This window comes from Procambarus clarkii, chromosome 87 (assembly GCF_040958095.1).
Source record: "Procambarus clarkii isolate CNS0578487 chromosome 87, FALCON_Pclarkii_2.0, whole genome shotgun sequence".
Classification (NCBI taxonomy): Eukaryota; Metazoa; Arthropoda; class Malacostraca; order Decapoda; family Cambaridae; genus Procambarus; species Procambarus clarkii.
In genome coordinates, this window is record NC_091236.1 from 5804488 (window position 1) to 5825324 (window position 20837).

Genomic DNA, 20837 nt, shown 5'->3' on the forward strand with positions numbered 1-20837 from the left:
TATTGGCTTTATATAATACCACCATGGTTTTACGTAACACCGTTATTGGCTTTACATAACACTTGCTGTTATGTTCTTAGGACTTATTGTTATGAATAATACACTTGGTCTTTCATGGTTTTCACCGAAGCATTGTGTTACCAGGGCAACCAAGAGCGAACTGCTGAGGCTGGGGCCGGATCCCAAGGTGAAAACACTGCAACGACTCTCCATGCCACCAGTCATGCCGTTGGTGAGTCGTTGGTCCTTGTCTTACTAGTGCATCATAGATGCTAATGTAATATAATGTGTAAAAGTTGCATTATATAGAGGCTTAAGAATAAACCTGAAAATTGCTCAACGAAATAATGGTGCACATAGCAGTTAATTATATTCTTTCAGTGTATTACTCTCAAGAGATGTCTCATTCACCACTCCTGTAGTTCATATTAATTTGACAAATGTATTTTATATACAACTTATTCATATAAATAGGATCCCAATTTTATCCTGCATAAAGCTGAGTTGCATATGATAATAATTAGACAGTCTCCGTGGTGCAGTGGTAAGACACTCGCATACCTCAACCTCTCCTCCAGTTCAGAGAGTACTACTTGTAACTATGTGCACCGTCATACATATATTGATGTAATGGACTATTAGATACTGTAGTAGAATTGGTACTACGTATTCACTTTATAAGTGTCCAGAAAAAATAAAGCTAAAAACCAAACTTAAATATTCCTAGGCCTAGTATAGCACATATCTGTATTATATTAGGCCTCAAATAGCATGTATTAGGCCTAGGATGGTAAGGTTAGGTTAACCATCCTAGTTAAGTTAGTTCCAAGCAACAGCCTGTTGGACCAAGTTCTCACAAGTCAACCTTGGCCCTAGGCCAGGTATAGGGAGTAGAAGAGCTCCTAGAACCCCCATCCAGGTACAATCCAGGTACCAATCCAGAAGAGTAGGGGGCCATTGAACAAGTTAAGCTGAGGAGCACAGTCTCCCCCCACACCACTAACAAAAGATGATACAGTATATCTTTCAAGTAGGCCAGCAATACCCCCTGTTAAAGAATGATGTCTTGCCCCCACTTAATTAAAAGCAGGGCTAGTAGACAGCTTCTACAGTCATCGTCAATTTAAAAATACTTTTCTGGGAAATGGACACCAAAACTGTACCTCTAATCCCTCTCTCCTTAGATACCTGTGTGAACTAAGGTTTATACTGAGCAATTGGTTCTTGAGCCACTTAAAATATGGGTATGTCTACATATATTATAATATGTGTGGGTGCCCTGTCTGTAATTACCTAAGTGTAGTTACAGGATGAGAGCTACTCTCGTGGTGTCCCGTCTTCCCAGCACTCTGTCATATAACACCTTGAAATTACTGACGGTTTTGGCCTCCACCACCTTTCACCTAATTTGTTCCAACCGTCTACCACTGTTTACAAAAGTGAATTTTCTTACATTTCTCTGGTAGCTTTGTTTTGTTAGTTTAAATCTATGGCCTCTTGTTCTTGAAGTTCCAGGTCTAAGGAATTCTTCCCTATCAATTGTATCAATTCCTGTTACTATTTTGTATGTAGTGATCATATCGCCTCTTTTTCTTCTATCTTCTAGTTTTTGCATATTTAATGCCACTAACCTCTCCTCGTAGTTCTTATCTGTCAGTTCTGGGAGCCACTTAGTGGCATGTCTTTGCACCTTTTCCAGTTTGTTGATATGCTGCTTAAGATATGGGCACCATACAACTGCCGCATATTCCAGCTTTGGTCTTGAAAAAGTCGTGAACAGTTTCTTTAGTATTTCTACATCGATGTATTTAAAAGCAATTCTGAAGTTAGTGTAGCATAGGCTCCTCACACAATGTTCTTAATGTGGTCCTCAGGTGACAGTTTTGTATCTAGAACCACCTCTAGATCCCTTTCTTTGTCAAAATTCTTTAAAGATTTCTCATATAATTTATAGGTTGTGTGGGGTCTATGTTCTCCAATTCCACATTCCATAACATGGCATTTATTCACATAATTTATTCCACTTGTGGAAGGTGGCCCCAAGCCCCAAGGGCAGTACTTACAGGGCACCTAGGAAAGGGAAACCCTAGGCGCATGCAGCCCAAGTACTGGAGAATCACTCCCAGTTCACGCACCACCTAGAAAACAGACACCACACTCTAGGTACAGTGCTGAAACAACCACTGGAGCCGGAGCACATAACCGGTGCCTATAGCATCAGCCGAAGAACTGATGGGTGGATAGCCGGTGTGGGAGGTCTGGGTGCTCCCCCTTCCCCCTCCCGGGGAGGGGGGAGCAGACAGCGGCGCGGTGACGTGTGACGTCATACTAGTTTGCTTGTTTTCTGTTGAGTTCTATCCACTAGTTCGGCTTTAGGTAGCAATTTTCACCAGAATAGGGGTTTGTTTTGGAATGCTTACCTTTCTGGATGCTTGACCCGGTCGATGGCAGACATAGAATGCTTCCAACCACACGGGGGTTTCTATAGGCCATTGCTCCCCTTGCCTCTCTGAGGGGGCCAGGTTCTGGCTGTGGTCCCCGGTAGGCCCTAGAACTCCATACACATGACTGATGCCAAAGTCTGACATTAGCATATCAGCCTGGTAAAGCTCCGGGGAGCCGATGGGGCTCCCTCCAGAAATCCTCTGTTCTAGCTTCATATACTTTCCAGTCTATGGATTTCAAGTTGAAGTCTCTGACTATCAACAGTTGTGATCTATCTTTATCCGCTCTTGCTATAATCTCTCTCATTATTGTTATAAGACCCTCTCGTTTACTATCTAGCTCTTCCTTTGTCCATATGATGCTTGGTGGTGGACTATATGCATTTATGATCATTAGTTTATCATCCTCATGGCAGATCTCTAGTGCTATTACGTCAACTTCTCGTGGATTGGCAATCATTATTTCGTTCACCTTTAGGTGTTCTTTCACCAGCACAGCAACACTACTGCCTTTCCTAATTTTTCTGTCCCGTCTCCAAATTTAGTAACCCCTTCAGAATATGACCTCATTTAAAATAACATATTCAAGTTTTGTCTCTGTGAGTGCAACAATGTCTGGTGTCTGTAGCTGTATTACATCACTTAACTCCAGTATCTTCGATCTCGCTCCATCTACATTGGTATAGTATACTATTTTCAGGAACATGTTCCCCCTCTCCTTATTCTTCACTACCCCCCCTCTCTAGCAATTTTGTTGGTTTGCCTTTTTGTACCATTTTACAGGCCTGCCTACCCCTATCACTTTGTTGAAAAAAAGAATTGATTTCTTCTTCATTTCTGCTCTCATTTTGACGTTTTGCCTTTACGAGGTTTAGTTTCAGCTTCTCTCTGTCTTCTCTTGAAAGATCTCGTATAACGACCACACTTTCCCATCCTCATCACTTTGTAATTTTCTAGCATTCCTTAGTACTTCTTCCATCTGTTTGGCACCATTTAGGGTGATCCTCAAAAGTCGATCTTTCCCCGTTTACGTACCTGCCTATTCTTCTGTAGTCACAGACATTCTCTATGGTAGTAAGACCTTCCACAAAGCTAACAATTTTATCTACTACTTTCGCTTCTTCTACAGATCTTTCTGACCTAGATGTTATCTCCTTTTCTCTGCAGCCAAAAATTATCAGGGACTTAGTCCAATCAACTGTGTTTTGCACCAACTTCGGGTTAGATGCCAATTCCTTTCTCACTTCCAACCTAATGTTTGTTTTATCCTGGTTACTGCAGTGTTTGGCTTCCTTTACTGCTTCATCAATTTTTTCCTTCTCCTTGGCCACTTGTGCATAGGTGAGTTGCATATCTTTCTTGCACTGTTCTATTCCCTGTATAACTTCCTCCATCTGTACTGACAAAAGCTGTTTCTCCTGTTGAATTTCCTTACCTAACCTATTGTAGTCATTTATGTTTAAATTTGCTTTAACTTCTTCCAGAGCTATTTTTAAGAGTTTATTTTCCTCTTCCATGTCTTTACAATTTGTTTCCAATTGATTCTTGTCCTTGCACAAATCTTTCACTAAACCCTCAAGACATAAAACTTTGCTACACTACTGGTCATTACTTTCTTTCAATTTACTGATTATTTCTACATGAGAGTTCACTATAGTATCTAATTTTGCCAACTAGTTGTGTAGACTGCTTATATCAATGCTATCTTCATTGAATCCCCTAAAATCAAGCTCTGTTTTGTTTTTCCTCTTGCCGGCGGCCATCTTGAATGTTCTTGTCTGCACTGGAAACACTAGGGCAACTTTTTCTCGCGCAATTTTCTCATCCCATTCTGTGCTGTGTAGGCTTATTCGTCCTCGACTTAACAAAGAAGATTGGATGTACTGTCTCATGTGATAATTAGATTAGGACAATAAAGCACAATTGAATTAATGTTTCTATAAGAAAATTGAATAATTATATATATTTTATTGTAAATATGTTAACCAACTCTTACAGGTAGATAGAGATCCTCATACACAAAGACATGACCCCAGCTCCATAGCAGACCAGAATCTCAAGGACCAGGCAGTGAATGATGGGAGTAGGTTGCAGTGGGAGGTCCGACCAGAGTGTTTGCCAGGTCCTAGTGGGTGGCAACCCATGGAGGCATCAGAAGCGGAGAGCCAAGATGAGTCTGATGCTCCTGGCGGCAGGTCTGACACAGAGACATCCAAGACACAGATGATTGCTAGGACTGGTGAACGAAGTCCCCTGAAAATCCACATCACCTCTTTGGTTAATAGCTTGTTCCATTTCTGAATCCAAGTTAACTGTATTTTTTTATGAAATATAATATATGTTGTTAAGTGTTGTTATTAACTTGCATCATATTATTCAAGTGTTTATTAACTTGCATCAACAAAAGAATACATCTTCTTGATCTAATTTATTAAATCAGTCACATAACAATATTAATACTTTTGACAGGCAATGAATAGTGAGGGGAAGAAATATGCTCCAAAGAAGAGAAAATGTAGCTTATATGCAGAGACTCGAGGCCAGACAGTGATCACAACGTATCCGCGGGGTGAGCATCAATTATTGCTTCAACAATAGGTATTTCCTCCAAGTTTCCTGCTTGGAAGTTGATTTTACGACTAGACAGCATAATATAGGGGCCTGACAGCTGAGTCGACAGCACTTCGGATTCGTAGTCCTGAGGTTCCAGGTTCGATTCCCGGTGGAGGCGGAAACAAATTAGCAGAGTTTATTTCACCCTGATGCCCCTGTTACCTAGCAGTAAATAGGTATCTGGGAGTTAGACAGCTGCTACGGGCTGCTTCCTGGGGGTGTGTAACAAATAGGAGGCCTGGTCGAGGACCGGGCCGTGGGGACGCTAAGTCCCGAAATCAGCTCAAGATAGCAGCACCAATTTCTGAGTTAAGGGATTTCTCTATTTGCCTACTCAGTTTGAGTATGCTTCTTTGTTTCCACTACAAGTTGGGATCAGGACGTACATCAATGGTGTTTGATGACTATCCGATACTCCAAACCTGTTTCCAGTTTCGCCTCCCTGCTGTTGAGCCTGGACAGGATGTGAAGCTTTATCTGTTCAGGACAGGTCATCTGAACTTAACCTTACTCTGCTCCAGTTTGGTTCTTCATCTACCTCCTGACTTTTGTTTCAAGTCCCTGGTTCCTCTTGGCACTCTCTCAGGGGAATTTTTTTTTTTCTTCCAGATGTGGCTGTCCATTTACAGCACTCACTAACACTTATCATACGCATTTTTGTCGGTGCTCTGTGAACAAATTTAGGGATCTGTTACACTATATATAGTGTAGGAATTGCTATTGAGTACTCAACCACAGAAGGTAATTGAATTGTTTTTACAATGGCATATTACAGTGCTAATTGATCTAATAGGTTTCTCATCCCAGACTGGCAAACCAGGTACATTTCTGGGGGGAGCCCCGTCGGCTCCCCGGAGCTATCCAAGCTAATATGCTAATGTCAAACTTTGGCATTAGCATTTGTCATGTGTATGGAGTTCTGTGGGCCTACCGGGGACCACGAGCCAGAACCTGCTTCCCTCACAGAGGCACGAGGAGTAATAGCCTATAGAAACCCCCATGTGGTTGGAAGCATTCTATGTCTGCCATCAACCGGGTTAGCCACCCAGAAAGGTAGGCATCCCAAAACAATCCCGTATTCTGGTGAAAATTACTACAAAAAGCCGAACAAGTGGATAGAACTCCCCAAACAGAAACGAGCAAATGAGTATGACATCACACGTCGCCGTGCCACCGTCTGCGCAGCTTCCACCTCCCTGGGAAGGGGAAGAAGGAGCCTCAGACCCCTGTGCTGGCCATCCACACCTCAGTTCTGAGGCTGATGCTATAGGCAACGGTCGTGTGTTCTGGCTCCAGTGGTTGTTTCAGCACTCTACCTTGTGTGTGGTTTCTGTCTTCTAGGTGGTGCGCGAGCCGGGAATTATTCTTCAGTACTCGGGCCAGGTCGACCGCAGGGTTCTTAACACTACGCACTCACTATCGCACTATTGCCTCTCCCCGAAGTCACTCATTTTTCTCTTGAGTCATCTCGGGTGACTCGGCCTCGAGTCACTCATTAAAATATTTGTTAAAAATTTTAATTTTATCTGATCAATCTGGGAGTGGTTTCAAACTGAGTGCCTTTAGATTGTGCACAATTTGATACCAAAATGAAAGACGTAACACAAAAATTGATGTCAGAACACTGGAAAGATATAAATAATTTTTTAGTGATAAACGTCCAAAAGTTAAAATATTTGTTAAAATTCCATTTATTGTTCTATTATTATGGGACTTGTTTTAAAATACATGCCTTTATATTGCGAACAATTTGATACCAAAATGAAAGACGTGATGCGAAAATTGGTGTCAGAACACTGGAAATATATAAATACTGTAATTTTGTGGTGGTGAGCATACAAAAGTTAAAATATTTGTTAAAATTCCATTTATTGTTCTATTATTATGGGACTAGTTTTAAAATATGCGCCTTTATTTTACGAACAATTTGATAACAAAATGAAACACATAACACAAAATAAAATTATCAAACTGAACGAGTAAGTACATTAGTCTGCAGGTATGCCAATTGGTGCTCGTTCACAGGTAACTAGGCCTTCTTTAGGCTTTGCTGTGGGGAGTCATGCTGGGTTTTTAGACTTTATATGCATATACCCCTGTAGAGAATTCTATTGCGAACACAATGATACCAAAACGAATGATGTAGCATGAGAATTAAGGTGAGAAAACTGAAACGAGCATACACATTTTGGTGTCGCCGCACACTCGCCTGCACTGTCGGGAGAAGAATTAATAGTCTGCGGTGCGCCCGCACCGTGCGCAATAGTGTTAAGGTTAGCCAGCCTGCGGTCTATCCTCGCGCCCGTGCCGTTCGGAAATTTGCAGCTTTCGGTGCCGTGTTTGGTAACATGTCTTGTGCTCCTGGCTGCCCGTTATTTTGTGAGCATGTCTGCTCCTGGCTGCCCGTTATTTTGTGAGCATGTCTGCTCCTGGCTGCCCGTTATTTTGTGAGCATGTCTGCTCCTGGGCGTTCTTGGGTTGCAAGTTGCAACCTGTTGTCTCGACTTCGCGTTGCGGAGTTTTTGAAGGCCGCATCCTGGGTCAGCCCTTTCTTTTCCTTCTCTTTGGGTATGAAGCTCCAGGGAGCCGTAGAGGCTCCCCACAGAAAACCAGCGTTGAATGTAATAAAACGCCATTTTCTGGGTGAGACCCGAAGGCTCCCTGGCAACCCCTCCTCCCACCGGTCGGCAGTTTTTTCGCATTTGTTGAAGCTTAGCTTCTGAATTGGAGTGTAATTACCTAAGTGTAGTTACAGGATGAGAGTAAGAATCGACTTGTGTTATGAATCGAGTGTTATGCAGCCGGCGCAGTGAGGTCCGGGGCTCCCCCCCTCCCCCTCTCAGGGAGGGGAGGGCTGCGCGGACGCGCGCCGCGGTAGTAGTGCGTTACGTTTGCTTGTTTCCTTGGGATTGTATGGAGTTCTACCTCTCTGTTTGGTTTTGTTGTTAGATTCTTACCATGTGGGGTTTGTTTTGTTATGCCTACCTTTCTTGGTGCCTAACCCCGGTCGATGGCAGATAAGGAAAAACCCCAACCACAGGGGGGTTTTCCAGGGCCATTCCTCTCTGCAACCTCTCTGAAGGGGCTCATGGTCCCTGGTAGGTCTGAACTCCATAGCTAATGTCACGGTCTAATATAACATACATTAGCCCGATAAGCTCTAGGGAGCCTCCAGGGCTCGCCCAGAAAATGGCATTTCATTACATTCAACGCTGGTTTTTTATACGTTATATTGGTTAGAGATCTGTTATGTTCCATACAGTGCAGTGATCATTTGAGCACTCAGAAATATATTAAAGTGCTTTTACAAACTCAAGTTATAATTGCGGACAGCACGCTGGACTTGTGATCCTGTGGTCCTGGGTTCGATCCCAGGCGCCGGCGAGAAACAATGGGCAGAGTTTCTTTCACCCTATGCCCCTGTTACCTAGCAGTAAAATAGGTACCTGGGTGTTAGTCAGCTGTCACGGGCTGCTTCCTGGGGGTGGAGGCCTGGTCGAGGACCGGGCCGCGGGGACACTAAAAGCCCCGAAATCATCTCGATTTAACCTCAAGAATTACACCAATATTTGACATAATTTTTTCATTAGTTAATAAATCTTGGGTGCAGGTCCAGTATATTATCAAGTGTTATAGTATTCAGATAATATTTAGTGCTACAGCGTCCAAGTCGTTGTCACGGCTAATGAAACATCTATGTTGTTTTCTGCTCCTGGCCATTGGATCAGAGGAGCAACTAAGACATCAATTCAGAAATTCATTTTTTTGTTTCCCACAATGCCTTTAATTTCACATTGTCTTATTGTTTTGAGATGATAATGGGCAACTAAATTTTGAATAGGTTTATTGAGCAAATGTCTTGGCTTATGCAGGTAAGGCTAAAACTGGGCGAGTAGTGTCTGGTGATGAGCCAGCTGTAGCAGCAGTGCTGGACACAAAGCCAACTGGACCAGAAACATTGGACACATTGCCGGCTGCAGCAGCCGGTCATAATTCAGAGCCTAGCCAGCAAACTGCGCCCTCTTTGACACCTTTGAAAACTGCACAAGGTCAGAGCCAAGAGAAACAACACCAGCCAAGAAGGTGAATATAACAAATTAAATAGTAGCATGTGTAGGGCCCACATATCTACATGTTCTTGTTTATGATGTATGTCAATTTGGGGTAATAATTCCTTGTCCTTCCATTCAGTATTTTTGTACTAATGTGAATTCCTTATGTGTATAAAGTTTGTACTTTCAAACATTTTTAATTGAGTTTGATTTATCTCAGAAACTTGGATAAAGTAACTTGTAAACATTTCCTGCTCCTGCAGATGTGCATCCACTGTAGATTTTGTTGGAAAAGCTGCAGATAATGCATATACATAATGTATACAAAATTTCCACTTCCATATCAGAATTTTGTATGGCATTAAGTACATGTATTTTTTTTTCCACTTCCTGAAGAATAATTTCTCCCATCCACTTAGGACTGCAGACTTGGTATGTCATATGCCATATCAATTAGATGGGGATCAAAAATCTAAATTTTAATTTCAAAGTTACTTATTTTATATTCCAGAGTTCAGTCACAATAGTCTTATCTTAACCACTGCACTGCGCAAAGCGCCTTTAGGCGCTTTCAGAGTTGTGCTATTTCTATTAATTAGGCTATATGTTAATGTTTTCATTACTCTGTGATTTTAAATGGAAGTTGTTGAGTTTGGAAACATTTTGACATTAACTTTACCTAAACATTTATTTAAACAACAAAAATATGTCCTTGACAATTGCACTAAGAAGTTTTTGCCGAAAACAGGTGCGCAGTGCGGTGGTTAAACGTGATTTTTTATTAATTTTCAAAGTTCTCCACCGACTTACATGTGCACAGAAATAGTGCTTAACACAAAGGCCCTGTGCAAACTATATTTGTAATTTTGCAGTATGAGTGCTCAGTCGCGGGGACATACTAGTGTATGCTATTCATATGACGGAACTTAAAAATGAAAAGTTAAATGCCATGTTCTTAAAAAGCATTCTCTCCACAGATTACTGAAAGATGAAGAAGCACGTGAACACAGTGAAAACTTGTTGTTCCATAGAATGTTGTCTATCTTTTACTATCCTGCCCTGATGACCATTGTCAGGTAAGCGTGTTCTCCAGTCCTTTGACATTTACCAGTATAAATGTTTTATCTAGTTGCATGTATTTCCTCCTTTGACAAATGAGGGAAGCCTGGAGTTGTGAAGACATTTTGAATATTGATAACATAGAGGGGCAGGTGCTGAAGGAGTCACTGGAGAAATCCATCAATTCAACCCAGACTTGGTCATCCATTAAGAGATCGATCTATAAAAAAAACAAAGCCCTTCCTTGGCATTGCAGGTTCTTCAATAATATTTATTCAATGAATGTTCAAAGTAAAGTGTAATTTCTGTGTAGAACCATCACCTGAATTTTTATGTGGGGAGCCCCTATGGCTCCCTGGAGCTTATTGGGCTAATGTACTTTATATTAGACCAGGACATTAGCTATGGAGTTCACAGCTACCAGGGACCAGAGCCGGAACCTGGCCCCTTCAGAGAAGTTCCAGGGAGCAATAGCCCTGGAACCCCACCCCCCGGTGTTGGGGTTTTTCTTTATCTGCTATCGACAAGGGCTAGGCACCCAAAAAAGGTAGTCATAACAAAACAAACCCCACATGGTAAGAAACTAAAACAAAAAAATGAACAGAGGTAGAAACTCCCTACAATCTCAAGAAAAAAGCAAACAAGCAAACATCACACTTTACTGCCGTGCCACTCGTCCGCGCAGCCCTCCCCTCCCTGAGAGAGGGAGGAGGGGGGCCCTGGACCTCAATGCGCCAGCTGCATAGCACTCCAGTTCGTAAGCTAATGTTAACCGGAACAGTTGCTTCTCTGGCCTCAGCTTCCTAGGCGGTGTTTGCCTTCATGGCGTTCACTGCCATGTTTTGTGTTGTGCGGTGGCCAGGTGTTCCTCATCAGTACCAGGGCTGCATGCGCTTAGGGGCTTCCTTTCCTAAGTGCCCTGTGAGTACTGCCCCTGCGTGACAGGGTTATCATCCCTGGGGCGTTCGGGAACCATTCCCCTTGAGGTTCTTGCTGCTCGGCATTTGCCTCGCCCTTGGGGTCAGCTGGGGCTTGGGGCCCTTGTTTGGCCTTGGGTAGGGACTGGCATTGTGCTGGTTAGGGTGTCAAGGTGTTGCGCGTCCTCCTACCTACACGGCGACCGGTTCCTGTTTCCTCTGGGGGGACAGTGTACTTTTGCGGGGGGGGGGGGGGTTCTTTTGTTTTTATTTTAATTTGCCTGGTGGGGGTCTGCTTAGTGTGGCTATAGTTCCACTGGTAGTATTTGGTGGCCTTCTGCTAGGCCCCCATTATTGTACACGTCGCAGGGGTTTTCAGTGCAGTGTTGGCATCTATCCCTTGTTAGTTTTGGGTGTTAACCGGTTAACACCGCCTTGCCCGGGCTTCCCGTAGCAGTCAGTCTACGAGCCCTGGAAAACTCTGTCGGGGCTCGGTGGACCACTGGATGTGTCTTCCGGGTTCCATATCGCCTTGTGCAGGTTCATTGGTAGCTGTCCCCTTGTCTCAGTGTGACAGTCGCCTATTTTACCTCTGTCATGCTACCTGTAGGGTCACTGACACCTTGACACGGAGTCTTGCGAGATGTGTTCTCTGCTTGTTCTCCAGTACTCTTCTGATGTCCTTACGGTTCACAGTACAGGCGGCATCCGCGTTGCAAGCTTGGTTTAGGTTGCTGCAACGCGCTAGGTTGGTTCCCACCTGGATGCCCCAGGGCCGCCTCGTTTTGGTTAGGTGTTGTTCACCCCTTTCCTGGTTGATACCTGGTTGATGGGGTTCTGGGAGTTCTTCTACTCCCCAAGCCCGGCCCGAGGCCAGGCTTGACTTGTGAGTTTGGTCCATTAGGCTGTTGCTTGGAGCGGCCCGCAAGCCCACATACCCACCACAGCCTGGTTGGTCCGGCACTCCTTGGAGGAATAAATCTAGTTTCCTCTTGAAGATGTCCACGGTTGTTCCGGCAATATTTCTTATGCTTGCTGGGAGGGTGTTGAACAACCGTGGACCTCTGATGTTTATACAGTGTTCTCTGATTGTGCCTATGGCACCTCTGCTCTTCACTGGTTCTATTCTGCATTTTCTTCCATATCGTTCACTCCAGTACATTGTTAATTTACTGTCTAGATTTGGTACTTGGCCCTCCAGTATCTTCCAGGTGTATATTATTTGATATCTCTCTCGTCTTCTTTCTAGTGAGTACATTTGGAGGGCTTTGAGACGATCCCAATAATCTAGGTGCTTTATCGCGTCTATGCGTGCCGTATATGTTCTCTGTATTCCCTCTATTTCAGCAATCTCTCCTGCTCTGAAGGGGGAAGTGAGTACTGAGCAGTACTCAAGACGGGACAACACAAGTGACTTGAAGAGTACAACCATTGTGATGGGATCCTTGGATTTGAAAGTTCTCGAAATCCATCCTATCATTTTTCTGGCTGTCACAATATTTGCTTGGTTATGTTCCCTAAACGTTAGGTCGTCAGACATCATTATTCCCAAATCCTTTACATGCTGTTTTCCTACTATGGGTACATTTGATTGTGTTTTATACCTTGTATTATGTTTAAGGTCCTCATTTTTACCATAGCTGAGTACCTGGAATTTGTCACTGTTAAACATCATGTTATTTTCTGATGCCCAGTCGAAAACTTTATTAATATTAGCTCGTTTACTCATTTCTTTTAGGGGAGTTTCTATCCACTTATTCGGCTTGTGGTAGCAATTTTCACCAGAATAAGGGTTTGTTTTGGGGCGCTTACCTTTCTGGGTGCCTAACCCGGTCGATGGCAGACATAGAATGCTTCCAACCACACAGGGGTTTCTATAGGCCATTGCTCCCTCTTGCCTCTCTGAGGGGGCGAGGTTCTGGCTCGTGGTCTCTGGTAGGCCCATAGAACTCCATACACATGACTGATGCCAAAGCCTGACATTAGCATATCAGCGTGGATAAGCTATGGGGAGCTTCCGGGTCTCGCCCAGAAAATGGCGTTTCATTACATTCAACACTGGTTTTTTGCTTGTTTCCTTGGGATTGTAGGGAGTTTCTAGCCTCTCTGTTCAGTTTTTTGTTTTAATTTCTTACCATGTGAGATTTGTTTTGTTATGCCTACCTTTCTGGATGCCTAATCCTGGTCGATGGCAGGTAAGGAAAAACCCCAACCACAATGTAGTTTTCCAAGGCCATTGCTCCCTGAAAACTCTCTGAAGGGGCCAGGTTCCGGCTCTGGTCTCTGGTAGGTCTGAACTCCATAGCTAATGTCCTAGTCTAATATAAAGCACATTAGCCCGATAAGCTCCAGGGAACCTCCGGGGCTCACCCCGAAAATGGTGTTTCAGTTCATTCAACGCTAGTTTTATGTTTTAGTGGTATAATGTTGTACGTCGATGGATTGTCCCTTCCGGACAACCCACCAAAATCTCTAGAGTGCTTGTATTTTGATCAGGAGATCATCCTGTACGCTTCCTGCTCTTGGAGAGGGGATCAGCGTCACACATTTAGGGGGTGCGGCTCCAACACTAGCCTCGTTGTCAGGTGCACACACACAAATCAAGCCGCTGTGACTCACTTCGGAAGTGAGTAATAATCAACGAAGTAGCTCATGGTACACAGCACGACTTCGCTCTCAGTGCACCAGGTACAGATAAATTTTCACTTCCTGTGTCTTCATTCTGTGTGCTTGCAAACAACGCACTCACATACACCCTTGGCTTTAGTACTTGTAGGTTGTATGTAGCCAAGCTTGTAAAGCATAAGGTAGTATTGAAAAGATTGTAGGAAAAAGATCAATTTGTAAGGTAGTCTTGAAAAGATCGCTTTGTATGGTCCCACACAGGAAGATATTCAGCTTACCTCAAGAGTGTCTGTCAGTGAGAGAGAGATTCAGCTAGCCTCAAAGAGTGTCCGTCAGTTAGGAAGAGATTCAGGTATTCTTGAAAATATCTATGGAAAACACCACCATGGAAGCCTGCTAACACTGCTTATCTACGCTATTTGTATCAGATGCATCATCACTGAACGCAGAAAACGATTCATCTATGTATCTTCTAAATAAATTGTAGATAGCATAGGATTGCAAGGGTGACGCTCAGAGCTACAACTGTATATGCTTGCTGTATCGTCCTCATAGGTGCTGTATCACTTGCATCCGACCTTTGTGTTAGGTCCTTATTGCGCCTAGCTTCACCTAATATTATAACCCTTATGTTCTTCAAACAATAAGGTTTGAATTTCACCGACAGAGCGTTATCTTTCAACACCGTGTCGCGGACAGGTGTTTGGGAGCCAGAGGCGCGTGCGCCACCCATGGTTACTCATTCAGTACTAACCCAGCCAGCAGCCCTAGGGCATTCTAGGAATTTTTTCCAAGATGGCTGCTTCTCACTGGAGGTCCTAAGAGTCCATTTCGTACACAACCAACCTCGTACACATTTAGAATTGGTACCGAAAAATCAAGAGTTTTCTCGGTTGGCACAGTTTCCCGCTGACCGAGAATACTCGGTTGGCGCAGTTAAGTGGTTAATGCCCTAACATGGTTACACATATTTATCTTACATTATATTTATTTAAGCTTCTAACTACACATTCTGACTTAATGACAGCAAAATTTTCTTTTCTTCCAGACCCCCTTGGGAGCGCATATTGCAAACCGAGTGGATGCTTTCAGAAGGTGAAGGGACGAAAACTAAAACCCATAATAATAAGCCAAAAAAGTCAATGCTTACCAAAGATGAATTGGATATTGAGGTTTGTTTTCAGTTTCTAGTAGTTACCATATTAATTAGGAATTCTGGTAAACACTCCTTATGGAATAAAAAAAAATTCTGGAAGGGGCCTGTCCTCTCAGTAGTTTTCAGAGTTTATGCAGTGATACTGCCAAGCTTAAAGAATTGCACCAGGCCTCTAAAACCCACCGCTTTGCCTACCAGAGGCCTGGACCAGTATCTGGCTCTCCCTAAGAGGCAAGGGAAGCTTGAGGATCAGATATTAACACAAACCTGAGGAAAACCTGCCATAAAAAATGAGTGACATCTTGAAGAAAATTTGTAACCCTGTGAAAAAACAAGGCAAACAATCATTACCACAGGATAAATACACCAGCTGCAATACTTGCCCCCATCTATCATACGTACTTATATTAGGCTTGCATTCAACTTTTTGTTTTCAGACAAGTGGTGTTGGATATCGCCGGAACATCTCGTTCTGCATGGGGCCATTGATTTGTCTTATTTCCTACTTCATATTTGTTTAAACCACCTGCCTTGCATCTGCAACCAAAAGTGGTAAATGTGACCAAGGGGTCTTAGTGACCCCTTTGTTGCTACCCCTGCCATGGCCACCCTGGTCACCCTGTCCACCATACCTACCCTCTCCACCCTGTCTACTGTGTCAACTATGTTCACCCTGCCCTCCCGAGACATTGTTCATACACACCAGGCTCTCATTGACTCAAAGCAAGCCCCAGTGTGACAAGCAGCTTTTCACATTGTCTTGTCACATAGTTTAGGGACAATGATGCAGTGGAGAGCAAAACTCAGTCACACCACCAAGAGATATAATTTGCTATAAAACCACAGAAGAGATCAAACCTCTCAACACCTTCATGCAGTAGTTGTCAACATAAGGAGGGACAATTATTTCTCGGCAAATTACTTAGAAAACAAACTGACAATGAATATGGCACTGCAGAGTTGGAGAAGCTGACAACCTTCATTTAAGTTTCATTACAACCAAAAACTCAGGAAAATCAAGACCTAAAGGGGCAAGAATGCAAGTGATGGAGAGGCCACACACAGAGAAAATGACATTTCAATCCTCTAGATGCCTATTTTAGAGCAGGGACTCATCAATCAGTGGTGAGGGGAAGCCACCAGTTATGAAACTAACTGCTGTGTGAAGGCACTGTAGTCCCTATGGTAGAAATAGAGCTTGTAAATGCTTTCTGTGGTAATTCTGGAGCTCCTTAACACCAATATGACAGCAGCAACATTCTGAATATATCATTGCTGCCATTACAAAATGTTAGCCTTCTCTGAATTATGTATCTGTCCAGTAAGACATTCATTAAGTTTGCCCTATTGAGCATCAGTGTGCCATTCTTGGACTGGATCTTTTCATATTCACTCAAGTTTGCTCTTTTTAAACAAAATAGTTTGCTAATGACAGTTCAACAATTTATACTGTATTGTATACATTTCCAGGAGCAAGAGGAATATATACGTCGGCTGGCAGAAGAAGATAAAAAATATCGGGCATTGATGAAATATCAAAGACGTCTTCGAACGTTGTCTACCAACAGCTCGCCAGAGAGAAAGCCAGACTCTCTAGAAAGTATGGAAACGGAAAACATACCGGCATCCATTCATGACAGCTCGATGGGAAACTTGGCAAAAAAGAGGAAAGAAGCTAAAGAACTGGCAGATCATCAGTCTGAGGAAGCACAGGCCTCTTTGGAGGAAGTAGATGCAACACCTACAGTCTGCCCGAGGTGAGGTTAGAAAAGGAAAGTAGTGGCAGAGTGAGGAAAGTGATAATTACACTCAGGTTATTGCAAAAATATCACACCCAATTTCTTAATTTTTTGTCATAATTTCTGGGGGGAGCCCCGTCAGTTTCCTGGAGCTATCCAGGTTGAATGGATAAGTATAACTTTCAGTCAATGTGCACAGAGTTCTTGCCTACCGAGGACCATGAGCCAGAACCTGGCCCCCCTCAAGAGAGTCACGAGGAGCAATGGCCTATAGAAATTTCCCATATGGTTGGGAGCATTCTGTCTGCTATCGACCGGATCTGGCACCCAGAAAGGTAGGCACCCCAAAACAAACCCCTATTCTGGTGAAACTATTGCTACCAAAACCCGAACGAGTGGACAGAACTCCCCAAACGAAAATTAGCAAACAAACATGACGTCATCATGTCACCGCTCTGCTGTCTGCACAACCCTCCCCCCCTCCCCTACCCAGTAGGGGGAAGGGGGGCCCCAGACCCCCATGCCAGCGATCCACTTTGGATCGCCAGGGATGCGCTTTGGGTTGATCCGATTTTCCTTTTTCCCTGTTCCCGGGCTTGGGTCTTCCAGGTTGTCTGCAGGATTATTGATGCTAGCCAGCCTGTGGTCTATCCTCGTGCCCACAACGTGCGTAAGTTTGCTGCTTTGGCTGCCATCTTTGGCAACATGTCTTGGGTTGACATTTGGGCACGGGGTTTTTGGAGGTCAAACAGGGTCTTGGCTGCTCGCCACCTTATCAAGTGTCCCTGGTCCTCGTAGGGTCTGCGTTGCATTGGGTCGTCAGTTACAGTCAGTTCTCTCGGCTTCTCGTTGAGGAGTGAGGACTGACCGCCAGTCCGGGTAAGTCCCTGTTTTTCCTTGTCTTTGGGTAATTGGCTCCGGGGAGCCAATGGGGCTTTCCCCAGAAAACCTGCGTTGAATGTAATGAAATGCCATTTTCTGGGCGAGTCCCGGAGGCTCCCCTGCATCCCTCCCTCCAGTCAGAGGTGTTTTTGCGTATTTTGACATCCAGCCTAAGAACTGAAGGGTGGATCGCCTGCGTGGGAGTCTGGGGTTCCCCCTTCACCCTCCTGGGGAGGGGGGGTTGCGCAGACAGCAGCGCAGCGACATGATGAAGTCGTGTTCGTTTGCTAATTTGCGTTTGGGGAGTTCTGTCCCACTCATTCAGCTTTTGGTAGCAATAATTTCACCAGAATAAGGGTTTGTTTTGGAGCGCCTACCTTTCTGGGTGCCAGATTCGGTCGATGGCATTGAATGCTCCCAACCACATGGGGGGGCTTCTATAAGCCATTGCTCCTTGTGCCTCTCTTGAGGGTGCCAGGTTCTGGCTCATGGTTCCCGGTAGGCAAGAACTCCGTGCACATTGACTGATGCCAGAAAATTATACATATGCATTCAGCCTGGATAGCTCCGGGGAGCCTCCGGGACTCGCCCAGAAAATGGCGTTTCATTACATTCAACGCTGGTTTTATTATGATAAAATATGGAGTGAGAGAAGGGGTTTATCACTTGCCTATCAAAACACTTTTCAATTGTTTTTGGCAACAAATTGGTTAGGTCTTAACTGTAGTTACTTAACAATATCATCCATATTAGTGAGTATGAGTAATGGAAATACATTTTTAGGTAAAAAAATTTATATCAAATATACTTTGCATCAAATCTAGCAGAGGACGAGGACGAGGACAAGGACGAGGAAGAGGACGAGGAAGAGGAAGAGGAAGAGGAAGTGGAAGTGGACGACCTAAACGTGGGTGTGGACGTCCTTTAGGAAGACCACGTATACGCCCACTTGAGGTCCCTCAGAGTCCTGAGCTTGTGGCTGAAAACTTGGAAGTACTTTCAATTCCACCAGGAGAATACACAGGAGTGTCAACATTTCGACGCAAGGAAAACCTTAAAAGCTTGCGAAGGTCACTTGTTATGAAGAAAGTAAGTTTGTGACATTTAAAGCAATATTACCTCCTCCATCTTTTGTTGTCACCCAACTGACTTTCCCTTAATAGTCAACAATACTTGCCAGATTTAATTTTCAGTTTCAAATTACAGTACAAACCTATACTGTATAATATTAAGGAAATAACAAATGACTATTGGCTTGCTGATCTCCAGTAGTAGTTAAGCTGATTCTACACTTCTTTTTCTTAAGGAGACTGTGTTGTCTCCTTATTATAGACTGATGGAAAAGAAGTTGAGTACTGTACTGTATTTTGAATTAGACATTTTTATCCTTGAGTTGGAAAAGCTTAATAAGAAACATTTTAGTATCTTCTCCTGATGTCAGATACTGACGAGTGTACATCATCATACTCAGTGTTCTATATTCATATCGTGGGGTTAAGAAGCCACTCGCCAAAAATGGGGGGAAGAGAATTATAGAAAATAATTCCGCGGCTGCAAAACTGACAGATACAGATTTCTTATGATCTTTGAGGTAGGCCTATATTGACACCACAATTTTGTGGTGTGATTTAGGTGTCTGACTGCCCTTTTTATAAATGTATAGCAATATCCCTTAGTATGTCAGCTCCATGAATAACTAACTTGGGTTGCCTTTCAGATCTGGGAAGGTCGTCGTAATGGATCTTTGCCTCCACGTACAAGCAATAGAGACAAGAGGAACTACAATCCACGAGGATCACGTACACGAGACAGAGTACGCAAGGAGCTTATCAAGCCACCAAAAACTCCAAACCCCTGGGATCTTCCTCTTGATGGTCCCATGAGAGTCCAGCCACAAGTGCCTCTTAACCAAGAGATACTTCAAGCAAAGTCACATTCATTACTTGTCAAACCACAGTCATCAAGCAATCAAGCATCAAGTTCACATCAAAATGTGAAGTCTTAATTCAAAATATTTTACTTGACTGAATATGTAAACTTATATGTACTTGTATTTTATCGAGTTGATGCTGCTAAAAGTTCGTAAATTTTTATTACTGAATTTTATTATACGCTGTTACAGTTACAAGTCGATTGGAAGGGAGCCCTATTATAGCCTAACACAAGTATGTCACCTTCTGTGCTTCATTTGAGCAGCAAATGATCTTATTGATATACAACATTAAGACTTATCACTTCTACACAGTCATTAAATATGAAAGAATACAAGTGGATCTTCATATTTTTAATTGTACTCTTTTTTTTTTATTCTAATTTCAACTACTGTATTACAAATATCAGCTTCTTTATTTTGATTAGCAATTCTCATTTTATTTAATTTATATATTTTTCAAAGATAAAACTTATATTTTCATCAGCCTACTCTTCTTCTATTTTTGTATTCTTGCTTTTCAGCAGGACAGCAGGCCACCTTATAATGTAACATTAAGAGCAGAAGTTCTGTTATGTGGAAATAAATGCTATATTTTGATTTGGTTTTAATTTAATTTGTGAGCATAAGTTAAACCTTATTTGTGAATTGGCTAAAATGTTGCCTGCTGGTATTTGACTGTATTTGGAAAGAAGTAGTATTGTGGTGTCCTTATGAAAGATTATTATAGTGTGGTATCTTTAACACACCTTTTATTTCTTCAAACATTCCATTACTTATGGTTGATGGCAGCCACATTAATGCTGCTTTACCCCTTTAAAGTAGAAAACGTGTAGATGAAGATGATGGTGATGACATGTTCTCCCACTGCTTGTTGCAACCTTTCTTCAAAGTTTGACTGCATTCGGTTTTTTTATTGTAAATTTTATAAATCAAAACTTTTTTGTAAGACCCCCTTATCATCTTCCCAATGCTACTACTTGGAAGCAATCAAAATTTAAGGAAAATGTCATGATTCTGTGACACACAAATGCCTACTGGGAATCGGGAACCAGAATCTGGCCCACCTTAAAGAGGTTATGGGTTGTATGGGGTTCAGAGATCATCACAGTACCAAGAAGTTTGAACAGAAAGCAAACAAGAACAAGCACCTTGCAAAAATGTGTAACACTGATAATACAAACCATTGTTACCACAGAGAAAACATCACCTGGATGTACTTGTCTTCTGCTGTTAGACAGGGCCTTGTAATATCCTTGTTTCCTGCTGGGTATTCTGGGCCTTGGCTCTCAGGGCTCTGGTCCCTGCACCTGTTTCTTGGCCTCCCTCTGAGGTTTTTTGTGGTCACCTGGAGGTCTGGCACAGTACTTTTTAGCTGAGCTTTTCTATACTACTGTGCTTGCTTTCCTTGGCACTTTAT

At 43.1% G+C, this 20837-nt stretch overlaps 1 protein-coding gene across 2 annotated transcripts in view; it reads left to right on the forward strand.

The window, feature by feature from the left end:
* The window catches only part of LOC123747003 (uncharacterized), a 47230-nt gene extending 27213 nt beyond the window's left edge, over nt 1-20017 (forward strand). Inside the window, exons 18-26 of one of the 2 annotated variants that reach the window (XM_045728925.2) lie at nt 145-232; nt 4443-4721; nt 4914-5013; nt 8930-9140; nt 10087-10185; nt 14759-14882; nt 16337-16623; nt 18312-18576; nt 19205-20017. In XM_045728925.2, the coding sequence (XP_045584881.2) occupies nt 145-232; nt 4443-4721; nt 4914-5013; nt 8930-9140; nt 10087-10185; nt 14759-14882; nt 16337-16623; nt 18312-18576; nt 19205-19492 (1741 nt within the window). In that variant the 3' untranslated portion in view covers nt 19493-20017. The remainder of the gene's footprint in view (nt 1-144; nt 233-4442; nt 4722-4913; nt 5014-8929; nt 9141-10086; nt 10186-14758; nt 14883-16336; nt 16624-18311; nt 18577-19204) is intronic. The other variant, XM_045728926.2, reaches the window with a different exon arrangement.
* Nucleotides 20018-20837: the final 820 nt, after the last annotated feature.